Source organism: Emydura macquarii, unplaced genomic scaffold (assembly GCF_026122565.2).
Source record: "Emydura macquarii macquarii isolate MOO-44397 ecotype Brisbane River unplaced genomic scaffold, CSIRO-AGI_Emac_v2 contig_2422, whole genome shotgun sequence".
NCBI classification, from domain to species: Eukaryota; Metazoa; Chordata; order Testudines; family Chelidae; genus Emydura; species Emydura macquarii.
The window spans coordinates 23,371,069-23,387,635 of NW_027132559.1; the positions used below are offsets into that span (position 1 = coordinate 23,371,069).

General features: G+C 37.8%; 1 protein-coding gene across 1 annotated transcript in view; it reads right to left on the minus strand.

Annotated features, from left to right (window-relative positions):
* Positions 1-2,411: 2,411 nt before the first annotated feature.
* The window catches only part of TSPAN13 (tetraspanin 13), a 30,820-nt gene continuing 16,664 nt past the window's right edge, over positions 2,412-16,567 (minus strand). Inside the window, exons 2-6 of the mRNA XM_067562111.1 lie at positions 12,818-12,985; positions 8,790-8,870; positions 4,563-4,676; positions 4,069-4,179; positions 2,412-3,501 (exon numbers count right to left, since the gene is read on the minus strand). Of these exons, the coding sequence (XP_067418212.1) occupies positions 3,427-3,501; positions 4,069-4,179; positions 4,563-4,676; positions 8,790-8,870; positions 12,818-12,985 (549 nt within the window). The 3' untranslated portion in view covers positions 2,412-3,426. The remainder of the gene's footprint in view (positions 3,502-4,068; positions 4,180-4,562; positions 4,677-8,789; positions 8,871-12,817; positions 12,986-16,567) is intronic.

Genomic DNA, 16,567 nt, shown 5'->3' on the forward strand with positions numbered 1-16,567 from the left:
CAGGTGTGGAAACAGCCTTGCTGAAGCACGTGGGATAGGAACTTCACATCAAAACAGAAGGCAGCTATATCACTGACTACAGGGCCTTATGGTAGGCCACTGAATACCACCCATAGGAGAACCTCTGTTACAAAAGGGAATCTAGCACAGACAACACATTAAAAAGTGCTTTGGTGGTCCAGAAGCTGTGAAAGGAGAAAGAAGGACAAGACTGGCATGGACCATGCGTCAGTTTAAAAAGAATCCACCAATTGCAAGGTGAAAGTTGCACCCTGCAGAAAATCCCTTCTGTTCTTCCCTGAGGCAATATGTTTCCCAGGAGAAAGGGTCTCAGCTGAAAAAGAAGCATCTGTTGTACTCTACAGAGTAAGTGAGAGCTGGGAAAGTGTTTCAGAAAGTATGACAGGAAAAAAAAGCTTTCTATATCAGAACTGTCTTAATCCGCTTCGCTCAAACAGGAATATGCTTGCTGACACGCGTGCATTCAACAGAGGGCAAAGATTGCTCCTGGGTTCTGCCAGAAAAAGGCCGGTTTTTATAACAAGTACGTGTGAAGAGAGGAGAGAGACAGCCAGAATGACAGTGTTGATTACTTTATATATCTATCTATCTGTTGAATAGTTAATGTTTGTTTTGACGGAGTTTAGTGTTCTTCAAGTTACACATTCTAAATGAGAACATAAGCTAATAACTTGTGATCAAGTACAGTAACCTCCTAAATATCAGGATATCCACTTTTAATCTAAGTATTTATACTATAGTTATGGCTGTGGAATCCAAGTGTCTCCAGCACACACAGGGCCAAAATTTCAAGAGTGGTTTTGAAATGTGGGCAACCCTCTGGAGGCACCTTGGGCCCAATTTTTCAGAGGTGCTGGAGAAATGATTAATTTGAAATGTGTTTATAGATGTTCCTCACCCTGAAAGAAGTCAAGCTGTAGGTGTCAAGTTGGAGCACTTGAAAAACAAAATCACTGTTTACTTTTGAAAATTTGGGCACTGAAGTGAAGTAGTAAGTTAGAGTATTTGTATGTAGTTTAAACCACACACAAAATGACTGGAGTTGCAACATACACTTCATTCTACTTTCAAGAGTCAGTCACTCCTTCCAAACATTGGCATCATAACTCTTCATTCCCCCAGTTCTCATAGCATCATCATCATCTATACTTCTCAACTCTCCAGTGATGTGTGAGTGTCCTCTAAGAGCAGTATTGCCAATCCCAAGCGTTTAAAAACATCACAGGTTGTATCCTGTCCCCAAACACACAATTGCACTATTTAAGCCAATTTTAAGAAATAATGAAGTTTTGAATTTATTTCCCTTTTGGTTTCTGAGACTTTAGGGTGCACGCCAATCACATTTTCAGACTTTCCTCCACAACCTCCAGGGCTAGATTAAAAAAAAAAAATTTAAAAAATGAAGATAGATTCTCATGTAATTAATTACAGGAATCCAGGAGCTTCTATAAAAACCCCACAAAATAAACCACTGCATACTGCAAGTCTTGTGATAAAGTCTTGAGGTGACAAATTGCTAGTCTCTTAGGACACCTACAGTACACTGAAGAAAGAATTTTAAAAAGCAGAATCAAAGTGGAGCAGCTCCATAATTTTATTGTAGCCTTCACACTCCCAGCAACTATATTCATGCTAAAATATGTGAAAAGAGAAAAGTCTTCCTTTAAGTATGCACATACATCCCCCCTCCGAGCTAACAGATAAAACGTCAGATAGGGTTCAGGTATATGTAGCACAGTTCTGGGTTTTTTAGAACAAATAAAAACCTTGTTGTATACTGCAAATGACTTCTTCTCTGCAGCTCTTTACATGAAGTTCTTAACACCTCCCTCATCTGTCCAGCCTCAAATCTCCACCTTGACGTCCTTATACTATCTCAGTTTTAGGAAAACTGAGCATACAGACGCCTCTATGGCTCTTATCACCTTTATATCTATCTGAGTACCTGCTTACTGTACTAGTTCAGTTATCTCCTATTCAGTGAAGGCCCTTCAAAATCCCACACCAACCCACATTACACTTGTTTCCTCATACTCTCCCACCTATGCTACCTGCACTCTTCTGTACCTGCTCTCCTAAATATTGTTTTTGGGTATCATCCCAGTTTCATGTTTCTTATCATACAAGGAGAAAAGGAGGAATTTCAGCCATGAGGGGTAGCCACTACTCCATTCAAATCCTTCACTGAAGATGACAACATTTAATCATAACTCAGAGTGCATATTAAAAACATTATGCACCTCAAAGATTAGATCTTCTGATAGTCCAGTGAACTGTGTCTGCAGTGTAGTATATCAGCGGTCTATAAATGTATTTATTTTAGCATATGAACAACTTGGTTAAGGACAGTGCCTTCCTCTGAAGTTTTAGAGAGCATTCAAGCACAAGCACAATTTTAACTCTCTTTAATTTTAAACAAACTACTGAAAATGCCACAATGATATTTTTACACTGACATTTCAAATCAAGTATTTTAGATAAATACTAAAAGAGGAAAATGGGTCACCTTTGAGGATGAATGTCAGTATCACACTTTTATAAGTTACTACAGCAATGAATTTAAATTACCAGAAAAAATCATTTTATAAGAAATATTTGGGCATCAAATCAAAAATTTGTTACTCTACCAAAATAGATTACCAGTTCTGATGTTGTGTAAGTACCACAGTTATTCACCTATCAAGTTTTTTTTTTTTTTTTTTTTTTTTTTTTAAAAGGTTCATTTAAAATTAGTCTGAATAGGTTAATTTTCATGGTTTTCCACAATTGCTTAGATACACAGATGAAAAAAATGTTTTTATTCTTTTTAATACAACGGTAAAGCTGCCAAAAACTAAAAGACTACAGGAGTCATTTAACATATGTTTATATTCATGATCTTGAATTTACCTAAAGAAACTAAACAAAATAAAGAGTTGATAAGTTTAAATATTTCAGATGTTCTCTATTCATTTTTTTTAACCCACACAGCAGAATGGGAAACAGTGATTCAACAGAAAATTACCCTACATTCCAACTGGCCCATGTAGCTCCAGGCATTCAACATACAGATGCATAATTTTAATGGGAAAGTATATTGTGGCTTTTTGTACATCAAAACCAAAAAACCCACAAGAAAGTGGTAATGTCAAAATAGTATGTTGGAAACAGTAGACTGCAGCAATTGTTAGGATCTAACACTTATTTAACCATCTCAGAAGTGTTCAGATTCTGTTCAGCTACAGAATAGACCAATCTATTTCAAGATAAAGAACCTTAGAGGTGAAGATGGGAAACCAAAGATGACAAGCATCTATGCTTAGGAAAATCATTTTCTTTCAGATCCTTAGTGTGCAGAAGTGCTGATTGATAGAGAATTCATATTTTAAACTGGAAAAGAGATGCAGTCCTTGAGAAATTTTCCAATCAAAGAAATGCACTAGGGTTTGCACGAGAATCTTTTTGGTTCCTGTATCTATAGGTCAGCCAAACTCCCAAAATCTGCAAAATAAAAGACGACAGACACTTAGCAGGGCTTTTATCCCCCCATCTGCTTTAGAGATTAGAATATTTTCCTGTAGTGTCTTGATAAATATTTCCAAATGCAAGTTCAGGATGTGTTTGCACTGGCACTAAAGTCACAAGAAAACCCAACAAGTTCCCTTGTTCCTAGTGGTAGGACATATCCTGTGAGAGAATTCATTCTAGCAACAAGGGGGAAAACTTGCATATAACAATATGTGTGGGGTTGGCATATACTTGTCACATACTTCCATACCACCACGTCAATATCTACAATTATTGCTTAACCATTTACCCACTGTATTAACAATATAACCTGAAAGGTGTGGCTATAATACATACTAAAGGTTAGAGATTTGGGAAACCACCAGTGCTGATTATCTACAACCCTGCCTCTTGGCAGTTTCTGTTTGCTATCCACTCTATTTGAGTGTTGCTAGCCAGAAAAAGTCAAATCATGTTGAATAATAATGTTAGAGATTTCTGTGGTAGATTCCTAGCACCTAAGACTTCCTTTTGGAAACAATTATGCTAATATACACTCACCTCAGTGAAACTGAAGAAGAGTCCTATGCCCCCTACAAATCTCAATACCATTCCTGAATACTCTTCTATTATAGGTGCACATGTTGAACACTGATCGTTTTTAAAGCAAGCCTGGAAGAAAGAAATTAGAGCTTTTAGATTGTGGTTCATTTTTTAAATGAGTATGTGAAGCTAGCTGGAGGTACCTAGTTTTTTAGATGGCCTAGTTTTGCCCACAGACCGGCATTTTAAAAAAAATATTAGTAAGTAATAATACCTAACTCCAGTGTCGCAGTTTTTAAATCAGGAGATCTCAAAGTGCTTAACAAAGGAGGCAAGTATCATAAAATGAATTGATACACAAGACAATTTGTATTTGATAATGATTTTTGAAACGAGACATTATTCCTCTAAGTGTGATATACTTAAGCTGCCAAGCAATGGCAATATGGTTGCCCACTTCTGCAGAAAAGAATGAGTGAAAGTAACAAGGTTTAATTCAGTAATCTACTTACAGCAGAGCAGGTTTCATTTGAATTGACGTTTCTGAAACCACAACAGTTTAGATTCCTCTCAATATCTTGTCTAGCACTATTTGTGTTGTTCCATCCAACCTCTAGAAGTTGGCTCTACAAGGCACAAGTTAACACACACATCATTTAATAAATGCTATCCTTGTTTTTTGGATACCCACAGACAACCCCCACTCTGATATACTTACAGTCTAAAACAAGCAACATACCAATGTCATGAGTATGATGGACAAATAGCCCAAATATCTAAAGCGAGAAAAATATCCAGTACATGTGGGTCACACTCCTAATGGATTATCTCCACCCTTTTTTTTCAGATCTGCAGTTGAATCACCAGCAGGCATCTCATCAGTCAGATTTTAGTGAAACATTGGTTTTACTAGGTCCAAACACTGTGGGTGGCAGATCATCTAGTTACCAAGCCCTTGTGCACTCCCTGCTGCTGATGGGTCCAAACATGCTGCTCCTTCGTTTTATTTGTTTCAGAAACTAATGTTAAAGGTTAAGAGGCACTAACTGAAAGATGCCCCATAAAATCCAGTGTAGAGTAAAACATGCTAAATTCAGTTAGCAAGTTTGTTGGGGCTGGGGCCTAGCAGAGACACTTTTGTCCCTCCACAGCAGGAAGTTAGCCAGAAGCTGCAATGGTTACAGCAGCAGCAAGCTGCTCAGTAGCCTGGGGTGGCTGGGGGCTCTGGGGAAGTTTCGGAAGAAAGCTAATGTTATGCCAATTTTTAAAAAGTGGCTAAACAGTCTGACCAAAGTAATTAAAAGTCAGTCGGACATCAATCCCAGGCCAGAAAATGGAGTGGCTGAGACAGGACTTGATTAATAAAGAACTAAAAGAGAGTAATATAATCCATGTTCATGAACATTCGTTTATGGAAAATAGATCTTGTCAAACTAACCTGATACCTTTTCTTGATTAACATAGCATATATGAAATGGATTAAAAACAGGCTAACAAAGGTCTCAAAATAGAACTATAAACAGGGAATGGTCATTGAATTGGTTTGTTTCCAGTGAAGTCCTGCTAGGATCAGTTGTTGGCCCTATGCTATTTAGCAGTTTTATAATGACCTGGAAGAAAATACAAAATCACTGATAAAGTTTGCAGATGAAACAAAAATTGGTGGAGCGGTAAATAATGAAGAGGACATGTCGCTGATCTAGATCGCTTGGTAAACTGGGCACAAGCAAACTACACATTCTAATATGGCTAAATGTAAAGGTATTCAGCTAGGAACAAAGAATGTAGGCTGTACTTACAGTTCTGGGAAGCAGTGACTGAAAAGGATTTGGAGGTTGTAGTGGATAAGTGGAACATGTGTTCCCAGAGTGATGCTGTGGCCAAAAGAGCTCATGCGATCCTGGGATGCATAAAACAGGGGAATCTCGAGTAGGAGTAGAGAGGTTATTTTACCTCTATTTGGCACTGGTGTGACTGCTGCTGGAATACTATGTCCAGTTCTGCTGCCCACAATTCAAGAAGGATGTTGATAAATTGGAGAGGGTTTAGAGAAAAGCCATGAGAATGATAAAAGGATTCAAAAACTTGCCTTACAGTGATAGACTCAAGGAGCTTAATCTATTTAGCTTATCAAAGAGAAGATTAAGGGGTGTCTTGATTACAGTCTATAAGTACCTACCTGGAGAACAAATATTTAATAATGGGTTATTCAATCTAGCAGAGAAAGGTTAACATGATCCAATGGAGGGAAGTTGAAGCTAGATGAATTCAGATTAGAAATAAAGGTGTAAATGTTTTTTTAACAGTGAGAGTAATTAACTTTTGGAACAATTTACCAAGGGTTGTGGTGGATTCTCCATCACTGACAATTTTTAAATCAAGTTTGGATATTTTTCTAAGAGAGATGCTCTAGGAATCATTTTTGGGGAAGTTATATGGCCTGTGCCTTATAGAAGGTCAAACTAGATGATCACAGGGCTCTCTTCTGGCCTTGGAATCTATGAATTAAAGAGGAAAAGCTTTCAGACAAGGTGGGAGCAAAGGTGGAGAAGAGAATAAAGGGGATACCTTTCCTACCTTCACCTTGCAGCCTATAGAACTAGCCTGCTTGCTTATGTATACTTTTCCTTATAAATGTAAGTATTTGTTTTATTATAAGAGAGTCATAGATTTATATTAAAGTATTATAGCTGTAACACAAGAAACCTACAGGCCACATCCTGTAGAAAAGCTAGGGTAGTTAGCATACATGTGTTTGGGGACCTTTGGCCCAGATAAGTAATGATGGGTTAAAGAATAAGATGCATATATGGTCATAACCTTTACCCTAGATAAGTCAGGAGGCATCAAGCTGGGAAGACTGCCCAGTTTATGCCCCAAATAAACTTCACAAGTACACCACAAAACCCACAAAAACAGCCAAAAACAAAGGAAAGATGAGCAAACCATCTGAAAAAAAGACGTGTCAATAATACACATGAACCTGCCAGCCTATAGAATAAGTGTACCCTAATAATTTGGGGGTGAAAAAGCCAAGTTTGGACTTAGGAGGACCCATATTGTTCAGGGTATAAAAATGACAAACCATGTTACTGGGGTGTGATCACCAGCTACTTCTCCTTTTGAGCCTCTTTGGTGTTTGTTAGGATCTTTTGGTTTTAGGATACTCAGTATTAATTACAGGTTTTGTCTTCCTGAGCCTTACAGCTCTTCGCTCTCTAGCACTGCCCAGCTCTCCACCCCTCCACTCAAGAGGGGAGAAACCGGACATCCCTCTCAACCAGGGAAGGGGGTAAGTATATTATTCCAAAGCATACAGTATAAAATATACATCATATGTGCCTTAAAACAAGACATTCTAATCATTATCCATTTGATTATTCATTTCCTCTAGTGATTTGTCTATCATTCTACGTTATCTCAATAAAAGTCTGTAAAATTATACATATTCGGTTATCAGTGTAAAAATTCCTGTCATGCACCCTGGGGACCTTGTGAAACCCTTCTATGGCCTGATTCCAGAACAAAAACCTCATTATCTTCTAAACAGATCAATTGGCAAGCCTATAACCCCATTCAAATTATTAAACACCCAAAAATCAGGCAACAACCTCACACAGAGCCAGCAATCAAAGCCCTGCTACATGCTCCTCTTTTGCCCATAACAACTACCCCAGTTGGTTCCCCCCCCCCTTTTTTCCATGTTGGGGGTTGTGATCATGGTCATCAGTAATTCCTGCAAACACTGTTTGCCAGAGGCTGGGAATGACCGACAGGATGGATCACTTGATTACCTGTTCTATTCATTCCCTCTAAAGCACCTGGCATTAGCTACTTTCGGAGTACAGGATACTAGGCTAGATGGACCACTGGTCTGACCTAGTATGACTATTCTTATCTATGCCAGAAAACATCTTATCCACTGATGTGTGAACCGCACTGGATTATGAAGCTGGGCTATGGAAGTAAAGTTTAATAAAGGAGATCATTTTTTAAAGATGGCCCAGTTTTGTGAAGTCTAACAGTTTAAGCAGGGTGTAAACGTAAACAAAAGAAGATTGGCTCTTAGAGGCAGACTGCATGCCCAGGGGACGGGCCTGGTTCCATATGCCAGGGTACTACTAGACAGTCACTAAGCAGGGGGGTTAATGATCTGACTATTTTGGAAAGAGGGAGGAAATGTATTTTAAAAGCAAAGAGGGTTTACATGCTTAATGGACTGAACTGAACATACCTATAGCCATGGTTGTTTGGATTATTCACCTTATATGGAGAAGGTTTGGTCTATTTTCATATATGCAAATCATCTTTACAACTAAAGCAGTCACTGAGCTTCCACACATCAGCAATTCAGTGTTAGTCTGCTTTGTTATATTAAATTTAGATTACTGCTTATTTGTTCAGCTTGCTCCAAGTTGCTGAACTTCACATCACATAACTGACATACCTGGGACCAGAAACCTAACCAGGAAGTAAGGCAAAATATAAACCATTGAAAAGCAATATACTGAACCACATGCATTTCCTCCTAGGAATCTGACACCCAGTATTACCTTTGCAAGAGTCCTTAGCTTAATAAAACATGAGAAGAAGGTCTCCATCATCCTTTATAGATATATACAATCAATATTCTATGTACATTATAGTTTGATCAAGTTGTCAAGGCAGCTGTACATGGTCTGTTGTAGATAGCTCAGAACTATTTTTGTTCAACGGAAAATACAGAAGAAATTTCTTACCTGCTGTTCTTTGTTCAATGCCAAACAAGCACAGGAGACTGAAAACTGGACAATGAACACTAGCAAGAGAATAATCATGTACTGAAGAAAAACAGTTAAGGTTACATTTTCATAGGAATTTTGGGCATGCAAAGCATATGCTCAACAGTTACATGCAGAGTCAGGTATGTACTTAAATGGTGCTTAAGAATATAAAAACTATTGAACATCTAAATGGGAGGGCTTGGCATCTTTTGGAATGTATAAGTGCATAGCCAAAAAAAAGTAAAAGCCCAACCAGACAACGCATTATGATTTAAGTAAAAACCAATCTATTTACAATGCTTTGTATTTGTTTCCTACAAGTCACACAATTTTAAAGATCTAATAAAAAGTCTTTATTTCCTTCATATTAAAAGTTTACAAGGACTGAATCTGGGATTTGATTCAAGTACCAAATTAACATTTTATTTTGGTATTTCCCGCAACTACACAAGCTGCTTAAAGTTCACTCTTGCTGTACTTTAAGGTATTACCAGAATGGCCTCTTTGTGATGGAATAATAGCTCTAACTTGCCACACTTATCTTCCTCAACGAATCTTTAGACTACAATATTTTCCAAAGCAGAGTAGATTTTACAATTAAAGGAGACTAAGTTATAAACAAAGTCTGTTTCTAAGTTTTTAACAGCAGGAGAACCCATAGAACTTAGTTTGAATGCTTAATGTTTACTGGAGCAGAGCTGCGGCCCTGAAACCATGAACATAAAACAAGTTGATCCTCAGGATATATCTTTCTTGTATCAAGTATCTCTTGTATGTGTGTTCAAGTGCTTTTGGTGGTTTGATTATGTTCAGGCCTGTACACAGCTGAAAAAAGTTAGTCACTTTTACAATTGTTTGTGTAGCAAAACATGGCTATATATAAACAGCAGATTCAATGCAATAGTTTCACCTGGGCTTCCATACCATTTATTCACTTTATCCACACCAGAACACTTACATTTTCCCAAGGGTTTCCTATAGGCATCTGCAGCACAGAAGCTCCAGAACTTTACTGTAGCTGCAGCAGTGCCCAGAAGCCCAAAGGTCTGCAAGACTTGTGTGCTCTAGAGAAATTGATACAATGCCATATACCCATTAAGAAATGGGTAAGAAACAAAATTTCTGAGGGATAAAATCCACCTCCCCCTCTTTGTCCTTCTCCCCTCACCCATCTAGGTGACTAGGGACTAGGCTAGACTTCACACATTTTTACTGAATCCATTTTATATGAATCCATAGTTCGGTCTGTTTTTAAAACCCACCTGTGGGGGCTAGCCACCACACCGCAATCTCTCTTGCTTGCCAGACTTGCACACAACATAGAATTCATTTAACTGTTATATAAAGCACTATAACTAATCAGCCAACTGCTCTATTTGTAGGATAAATAGCCTCTCAAGGGACATTCTTGCATCCAGCACGTGCTATGCCTTTTTTTTTTTTTTTTTTTTTTTTTAAAAAGAAGGAAAAAAGGATTGGGGCAGAATACAACAGATTTTTCTGCACTCAATCTCTGAAAAACTGAGTTAATTTTGATAAGGTGAAAGCTAACTGGAGACTAGTCTGTGAAATCACCACTGCAATGGTAAAGCAGTAAAGAAATATCTTTCTTAGTGGTTTAACAGAGGTGTAAGAGCAGAGCTGTAGAAGGCTGAATATCCACTGTATGATCTATGGACTGCTATGTACTAAAGCAGTGACCTAAAAGGTTGTCTAAAGAAAAATATTTTAAACTGATAAAAAGATGCATGTTTGGAGAGAAAATAGTGACAGCTAACTCTGCTGCAATACATTGAACAGAATGGAAAAATATTAAGCCAAAACAAGGAATGTCGATTTGCCTTTTCATGCCTATTTAATCTATTTATTTGTATTATAGCAGCACCGGGAAACCTGACGAATGATCAGGACACCATCGTGCTAGGTGCTTTACAGACAAAACTAAGAAGAAAGTCCCTGCCCAAGAGAACATTTATCTGCTAACATTGTTAACAAGGGTGCAATTTTCAATCAGCAATAATTTTTGTGATGCAGAGGACTATCTGTGATCATTCTGATCAGACAGCTCACAGGTTCACCCACTAGACCTTAGCTGGAATTAAGTCAGAGATTGAGAAATGGGAAGTTCCATACTCCCATTGCTAATCCCAGACTCAAAATTAGCAAGGATTTAAATGACAAATTTTCTGTGCACAAAGCAGTTAATTTTCCAGGCAGTCTTAGTGGGCAGGCAGCACCCTTTGTTCAAACATTCTTTTTCCTTCAATGACTCAGTCTCACCTTATTACAGAATGTAACCTGAACCTGCATAAAACAAACAGGAGAGATACTATTACGATACAAAGTCTTACTTATCCTGTTTTCTTAAATCTGTTTTTTTAAAAACATCATTCTGAAAGGAAAAAAAATCCTTTTTAAATATTGAAGATGCAAGTTTTGAAAATCAGGCATATAATTTTTAATTAGTTTGCTGTAGTTCAATGACAAATTTGTATACTTCCAGAAACTGAACTACTGTATTAGCCAAGTCACTAATTTTTGGGTGCAGTCTACTAATGAAAAATAAAGTTGGAGTATCTCTACCCCCATCCCAGAATGAAAGCTAAATACAATGATGCAGATTTAACTATGAAAGGCATCACCACAGACTACTTACATAGTGCCAACAGATGCAACATGGCACGTGACAAAGTCCAAAAATTAGATAAAGTTCATGCTGTGGCCCATCTGGTAAAGAGTTCACAGAACTGTAACAGCAACTACTATCAAGCCTGACAAACTCACTACACCTAACACCTATGCTTTCATAGTATACATCCAAAAAGGATTAAGTGAGGCACCAAATAAAAGTTTGTCCTATTAATCATCGTGAAGTGTATGGATGGATGATATATAAGATGTATGTATGTACGTATGTACATATGTACGTACTAAATTATATTCTGTGTCCCATGCAGGGCTGACAGACAGATTTTGCTAGACAAAGATTCATCTGTCTGCCTTGGTTCACATATAAAGTAACCATTGTAAGCCAACACAACGGAAGTTGGTGGACAAATGACATCAGCAGGAGGATGAGAAAGCAATATGGAGCCAGCACACAAGGGAATAAACCACAGGCATCATCCTGACTCTAGGGACAAAAAACAGTGGATTTGGGAGATATAAGAAGCCAGCAAGTTGGCACCATTTTTATCCTTCACTTAAGAAGCAAAAATGACAGCGGGATCCTAGCCATGTTGGTTGGTGATGCTGAGAGATTGCTTTGGTGAAGAACTGCTTTAGACAAGGATTTTGGCTTTTAAAGTTAAGGTTAGATACTAAGGATAATGTCATACTTTTTGTTTTATATGTAACCATTTCTGTTTCCACCTGTTAGCCTTACTCATTCTTCGGTTGTGGCTTTTGATGATAAACTTAAGATTGTTTTCACTATAAATATATCTCAGTGCTGTGATGTTATCAAGCACCTGCTCCTGAGTTGCATCAGACAAGCTGTGTACACACGGTTCCCTTGGAGACAGCAAACTTGGTAATTTCTGTGGGTGTCCAGTTAGAGGGGCTGGCCACTACTGGAAGATGTTTTTAGTGGGACTTGGATATGTCTATTGTTAACCTGCAAAACAGAGTCCTGTGGAAATTGTTTGGGTGGTTAGTGAGGTTAGGGAATTTACATCCAGTTAAGGATCAGTAAGTCTTCCTCTTGCTGAAGCAGGATGGTAACAAGGTGACTCTTAATCCAGGGCACCCTGAGAAAGTGTCTCACATGCTCAACTCTAATTTGGGCTAATGTGGTGGCACAAAAATTGGGAAAGTGTTCTAGCATCTTTTTGTTCTGTGTTTGTACAGCACCTAGCACAATGGGGGTCCTGATCCATGACTAGACATTGCTCTAATACCAAACCCCCCTCCCCAAAAAAAAAAAAAAAAAAAAAAAAAAAAAAAAACTCCAAAGAGAACCCACCACCACAACTTGTGTTTGTAAATTCCCAATCAAAGGATACAAAGAAGAGTAACACCTGATGGTGCTTGACTGCACCAATTAATCCAACCAAAGCAATAAGGAACAGAAAGATCCCCACTGCAATTGCCACGCCAACGACTCGGAAACTAGAAATGAGGCCAAAGCCTATGCCCCATGCTGCAATTCCAATCAGCAACAGGCTGACCAGCTAGAAGGAGAGGGAGAAGAAAAAAAAAAATTAGCATTGGGGAAAAAAAAAAAAAAAAAATCTAGATTGCTAGTGCGCCTAGCACTTATGTTTCTTCCCATTAAAAGATGATACAACTTCTCCCTCTCTCCCTCTCCCCCCCATCACTCAAACAAAGAAGCCCAAAATATAAAGTTAATTTAAAAATAGCTCCGGTAGAGAGCTCTCTGGTTCAAAAATGTTTACGTGTACATTTACCTTTCAATATTGTGAACGTTGAGGCTGTTCCAACACATTCCATCCTTAGTTTTTAAGTTTAAGTTTTTAAAACCAATTCTCATACCAGAGACACCAATATAACAATGAGAATAATAGAGTTGAACATGCATTTGAAACAAACATTAACAACTTTATACTACAGATTGAGAGAAAAATTAGAGTTCAAAATACTTTGAGAGAAATGCAGGGCATATATTTAAAGAAACAGAATATAGCTAGCTCCATTGCTATGGAACAGGTTGAAAAAAACTCTACTTTCTAGAAGTGTAGTCCAATCAACACTACAAGAGTGTTAATCTTCAACATTTTCTGATTTGTTGATGCTGGGACAATACACATCTACAGAGATCACATGTAAATATACTGTTTGTTCCTGCAGTGTATCAAATATTGAGACAGCAAAAACAAATAGTCATGAGTCTTGTCCTCACTAAACATTCCTTTGGGAAACAGCTTTATTACAAAGTAAAGATTACTCCAATAAAATCAAAGCAAATTCAAAATGCTCTCAGTAAGCAGTTTCCTTCCTTTCAAAAGGATGGTATTCTGAGAAGGCAGATTGCGGCTCAGTTAATTTATTGGAAGTATTGTTTTATGAGCAGGAAAGTCCAGCCTTTCCTGTTTTCAGTCTGTAACACAAAGAAAAAAAAAAAGAGTTGTGGCCATAAAAAACTCCATGATAACTAGATCTGGGATGGGATGCAGAAGCACACCAGAAATAATTAGAGCCCTAAACAAAACTAAAAGTAGCTGAAAAAAAGAGGGTCTCACTTGTTTTAAAAGAGTGAAAATTGGAAGTGTTCTCAGTTTCCAAAATCTGGCCTTGTCAAAAGTAATTGAAAGTTTTGTAATTAAGTGCAACTGTGTTTACCTATTACACATATTTGATTTTATTAAATCACAAATACAACCTGAGCACTACATCTGGCTTTCAATTTCCATGTAAACAAAACAAATTTACAGCAAGATACCTTCATGCTCTCTCCACATCTCCAAACGAAAGATTTCCAACAGTTACCCAGGGCCAGATTTTTAAAGGTATTTAGGCACATAGGGATTTTCCAAAGTCCAATTGTGGAAGTTTAAAAAACAAAACAAAACAAAAAAAAAAACATAGGCCCTAAAATACTATTTTTGACATATATAAATCCACTATGTCACTAAGAGCTTGTCTAGATGGGGACATCCAGGAAAATTAATCTAAAGTACCGAAAGGTGTGAATTTGAAACGGATTAGATAAACTGCATTAAAGACTGTATGAACATCCTCATTCAGATTTAAAGTGGCCTTCGTTCAGTTTAGTTTAATTCACTTCCAAAGTGAATTAAGAGGAACCAAATTAAGGCCATCAACTCTGAACAACAGTGTCCACATGGGGATTTAATGCTGTTTAACTAATCCACTTTAAATTTACACCTTGAGTTAGTTTGGATTAATTTTCTTGGATGTCTCCATGTAGATGATCCGTAAAGAAGGAGAGAAGGCAAGAGAGGTTATTTTCCCTGCCCAAGGAAGTGCCTCACTCCTAGTCTGTAGGAGACCCTTTCAAAACAGGGTGAGGCCTAAATGTATGCAAAAATTTGCCCTGCTGTATGTCCCAAAGAAGCTGGCTCATAAGGTGTCTATGGTTGGAATATTCCAATGTTACATTAATAGATCAAAAATTAGCCTCACAAATGGGGCAATGTACATGCAAGATCTCCAATCTATGCCTACAAATTTTATTTCATTGTCTCAGACTACTATGGAGTGCCAGAAGTGAGCGTAAAAATATTTACTGGTTTATCTGTCCACACCACTAAATTAAAGTTAAGCTATATATGGAAGTAAAAATGTAGGTAGCTTGGATTTTTCATTTTAATGAAATGGTCTTAAAATAAAATCAGGTAAGCAATATTCTGAATGACACTGGCAAATAGCCGGGGGGGGGTGTTGTTGGTTGGTTGGGAGGAGGGTAATTAGTTTTGTATTGATTTTCACTAAAAAAAGACAATGAAAAGTTCAAAAAAAAGGTAAAGGTACAGTTTGCATAGGTCTCTGAATATCACATAATTCTTGGAGATCCCATGAAGTACACAATTTTATCATTTGTATGAAGTGCAAGACCAGATAATGTTAGACGTGTTGAGGGTGTGGGATGTCAGTAATAAAGTAGAAGATGACATACGTGAATAGAGAAAGGAGGGATGAATGGGGAGAGGGGAAAAAAGAGAAGGTATTAGGTGGAAGGGAAGGTCTGGCATTTTGTAACTCATCAACATTTAAAAAAAATAAAAATACATAGAAAGAGCGTCCAAATTTCTTTGAAATCATAATTTAAAGCAATCTGTAAGAGAATTTGCCAATTTAGTAGCACTGCTTGTACATCACAAAGGTGAAATCCTGGCTGCATTGAAGTCAATAGGAGTTTTGCCACAGATTTCAGTAGAGCCAGGATTTCATGCAAGATAAGCTACCTCTCTAGTAATATGTTGCTGGTAATTCTCAAGCTATACATCAACTAATAAGAGAAGAAAGGTCATGTACTCAACTTCGGAACAAATTAGACAAGAAAGAATTATGTACTATACAGCATATTTGATTGGGTGGGTAAGGAAACCACTGCTCTCCTCAATAAAAACTTTCAACGCTTCAAATACCATTAAATGGGTCTTTTCCTTTGATGGCAGTGTAAGAAGAACCAAACAGATACACACTATCACAAATACCCAAACAAACAGACAATATGGTATAGAGGAAGTGGGTCTATTTTTAGTTTATTTCCATTTGGAGTAACTGCAAGGAACCATAGATTGAGACTGTAGTAATAAGCACGAGTGGCATGTGGTAAAGTCTGGTTTACTCCATTGGGCAGCATTCATACATACAAAAGTAGAACTTCCCAGAATGGAGGACAGTTTGTGGCATCATTCTCAGAACAGGCTAGTGCAATGAGGCCATTGGTTGATAACTCAGGCCCTCATTCACCTACTCAAATCCTTGGTCTCTCTGAGGACAGCAACAAAGATGCTTTAAGAAAGTCTGGTTGTGATGATTGCTTGTTCACTGAAAACTGGATTGTGACTAAATGCATTTCAGAAACACTTATCAGATGACAACATCACTAACAACCTGGGCTGGATTTATACCAGCAACCTGCAAGTAAAAAAAGTTTCATGTTCCTATCAGCAAGTCAGCCGCTCAGGGATGGGATGAAGAATTTGTGTTTTGTTTTGGATTGATTGTTGTTGTCAGTAGGGTGTTTTTCGGGCCCCCACACCCTACCGCAGGGAGGGGTGGGAGAGAAGCGTGTGGTTTCAACAAAACAAGACACAGTTTGAAAC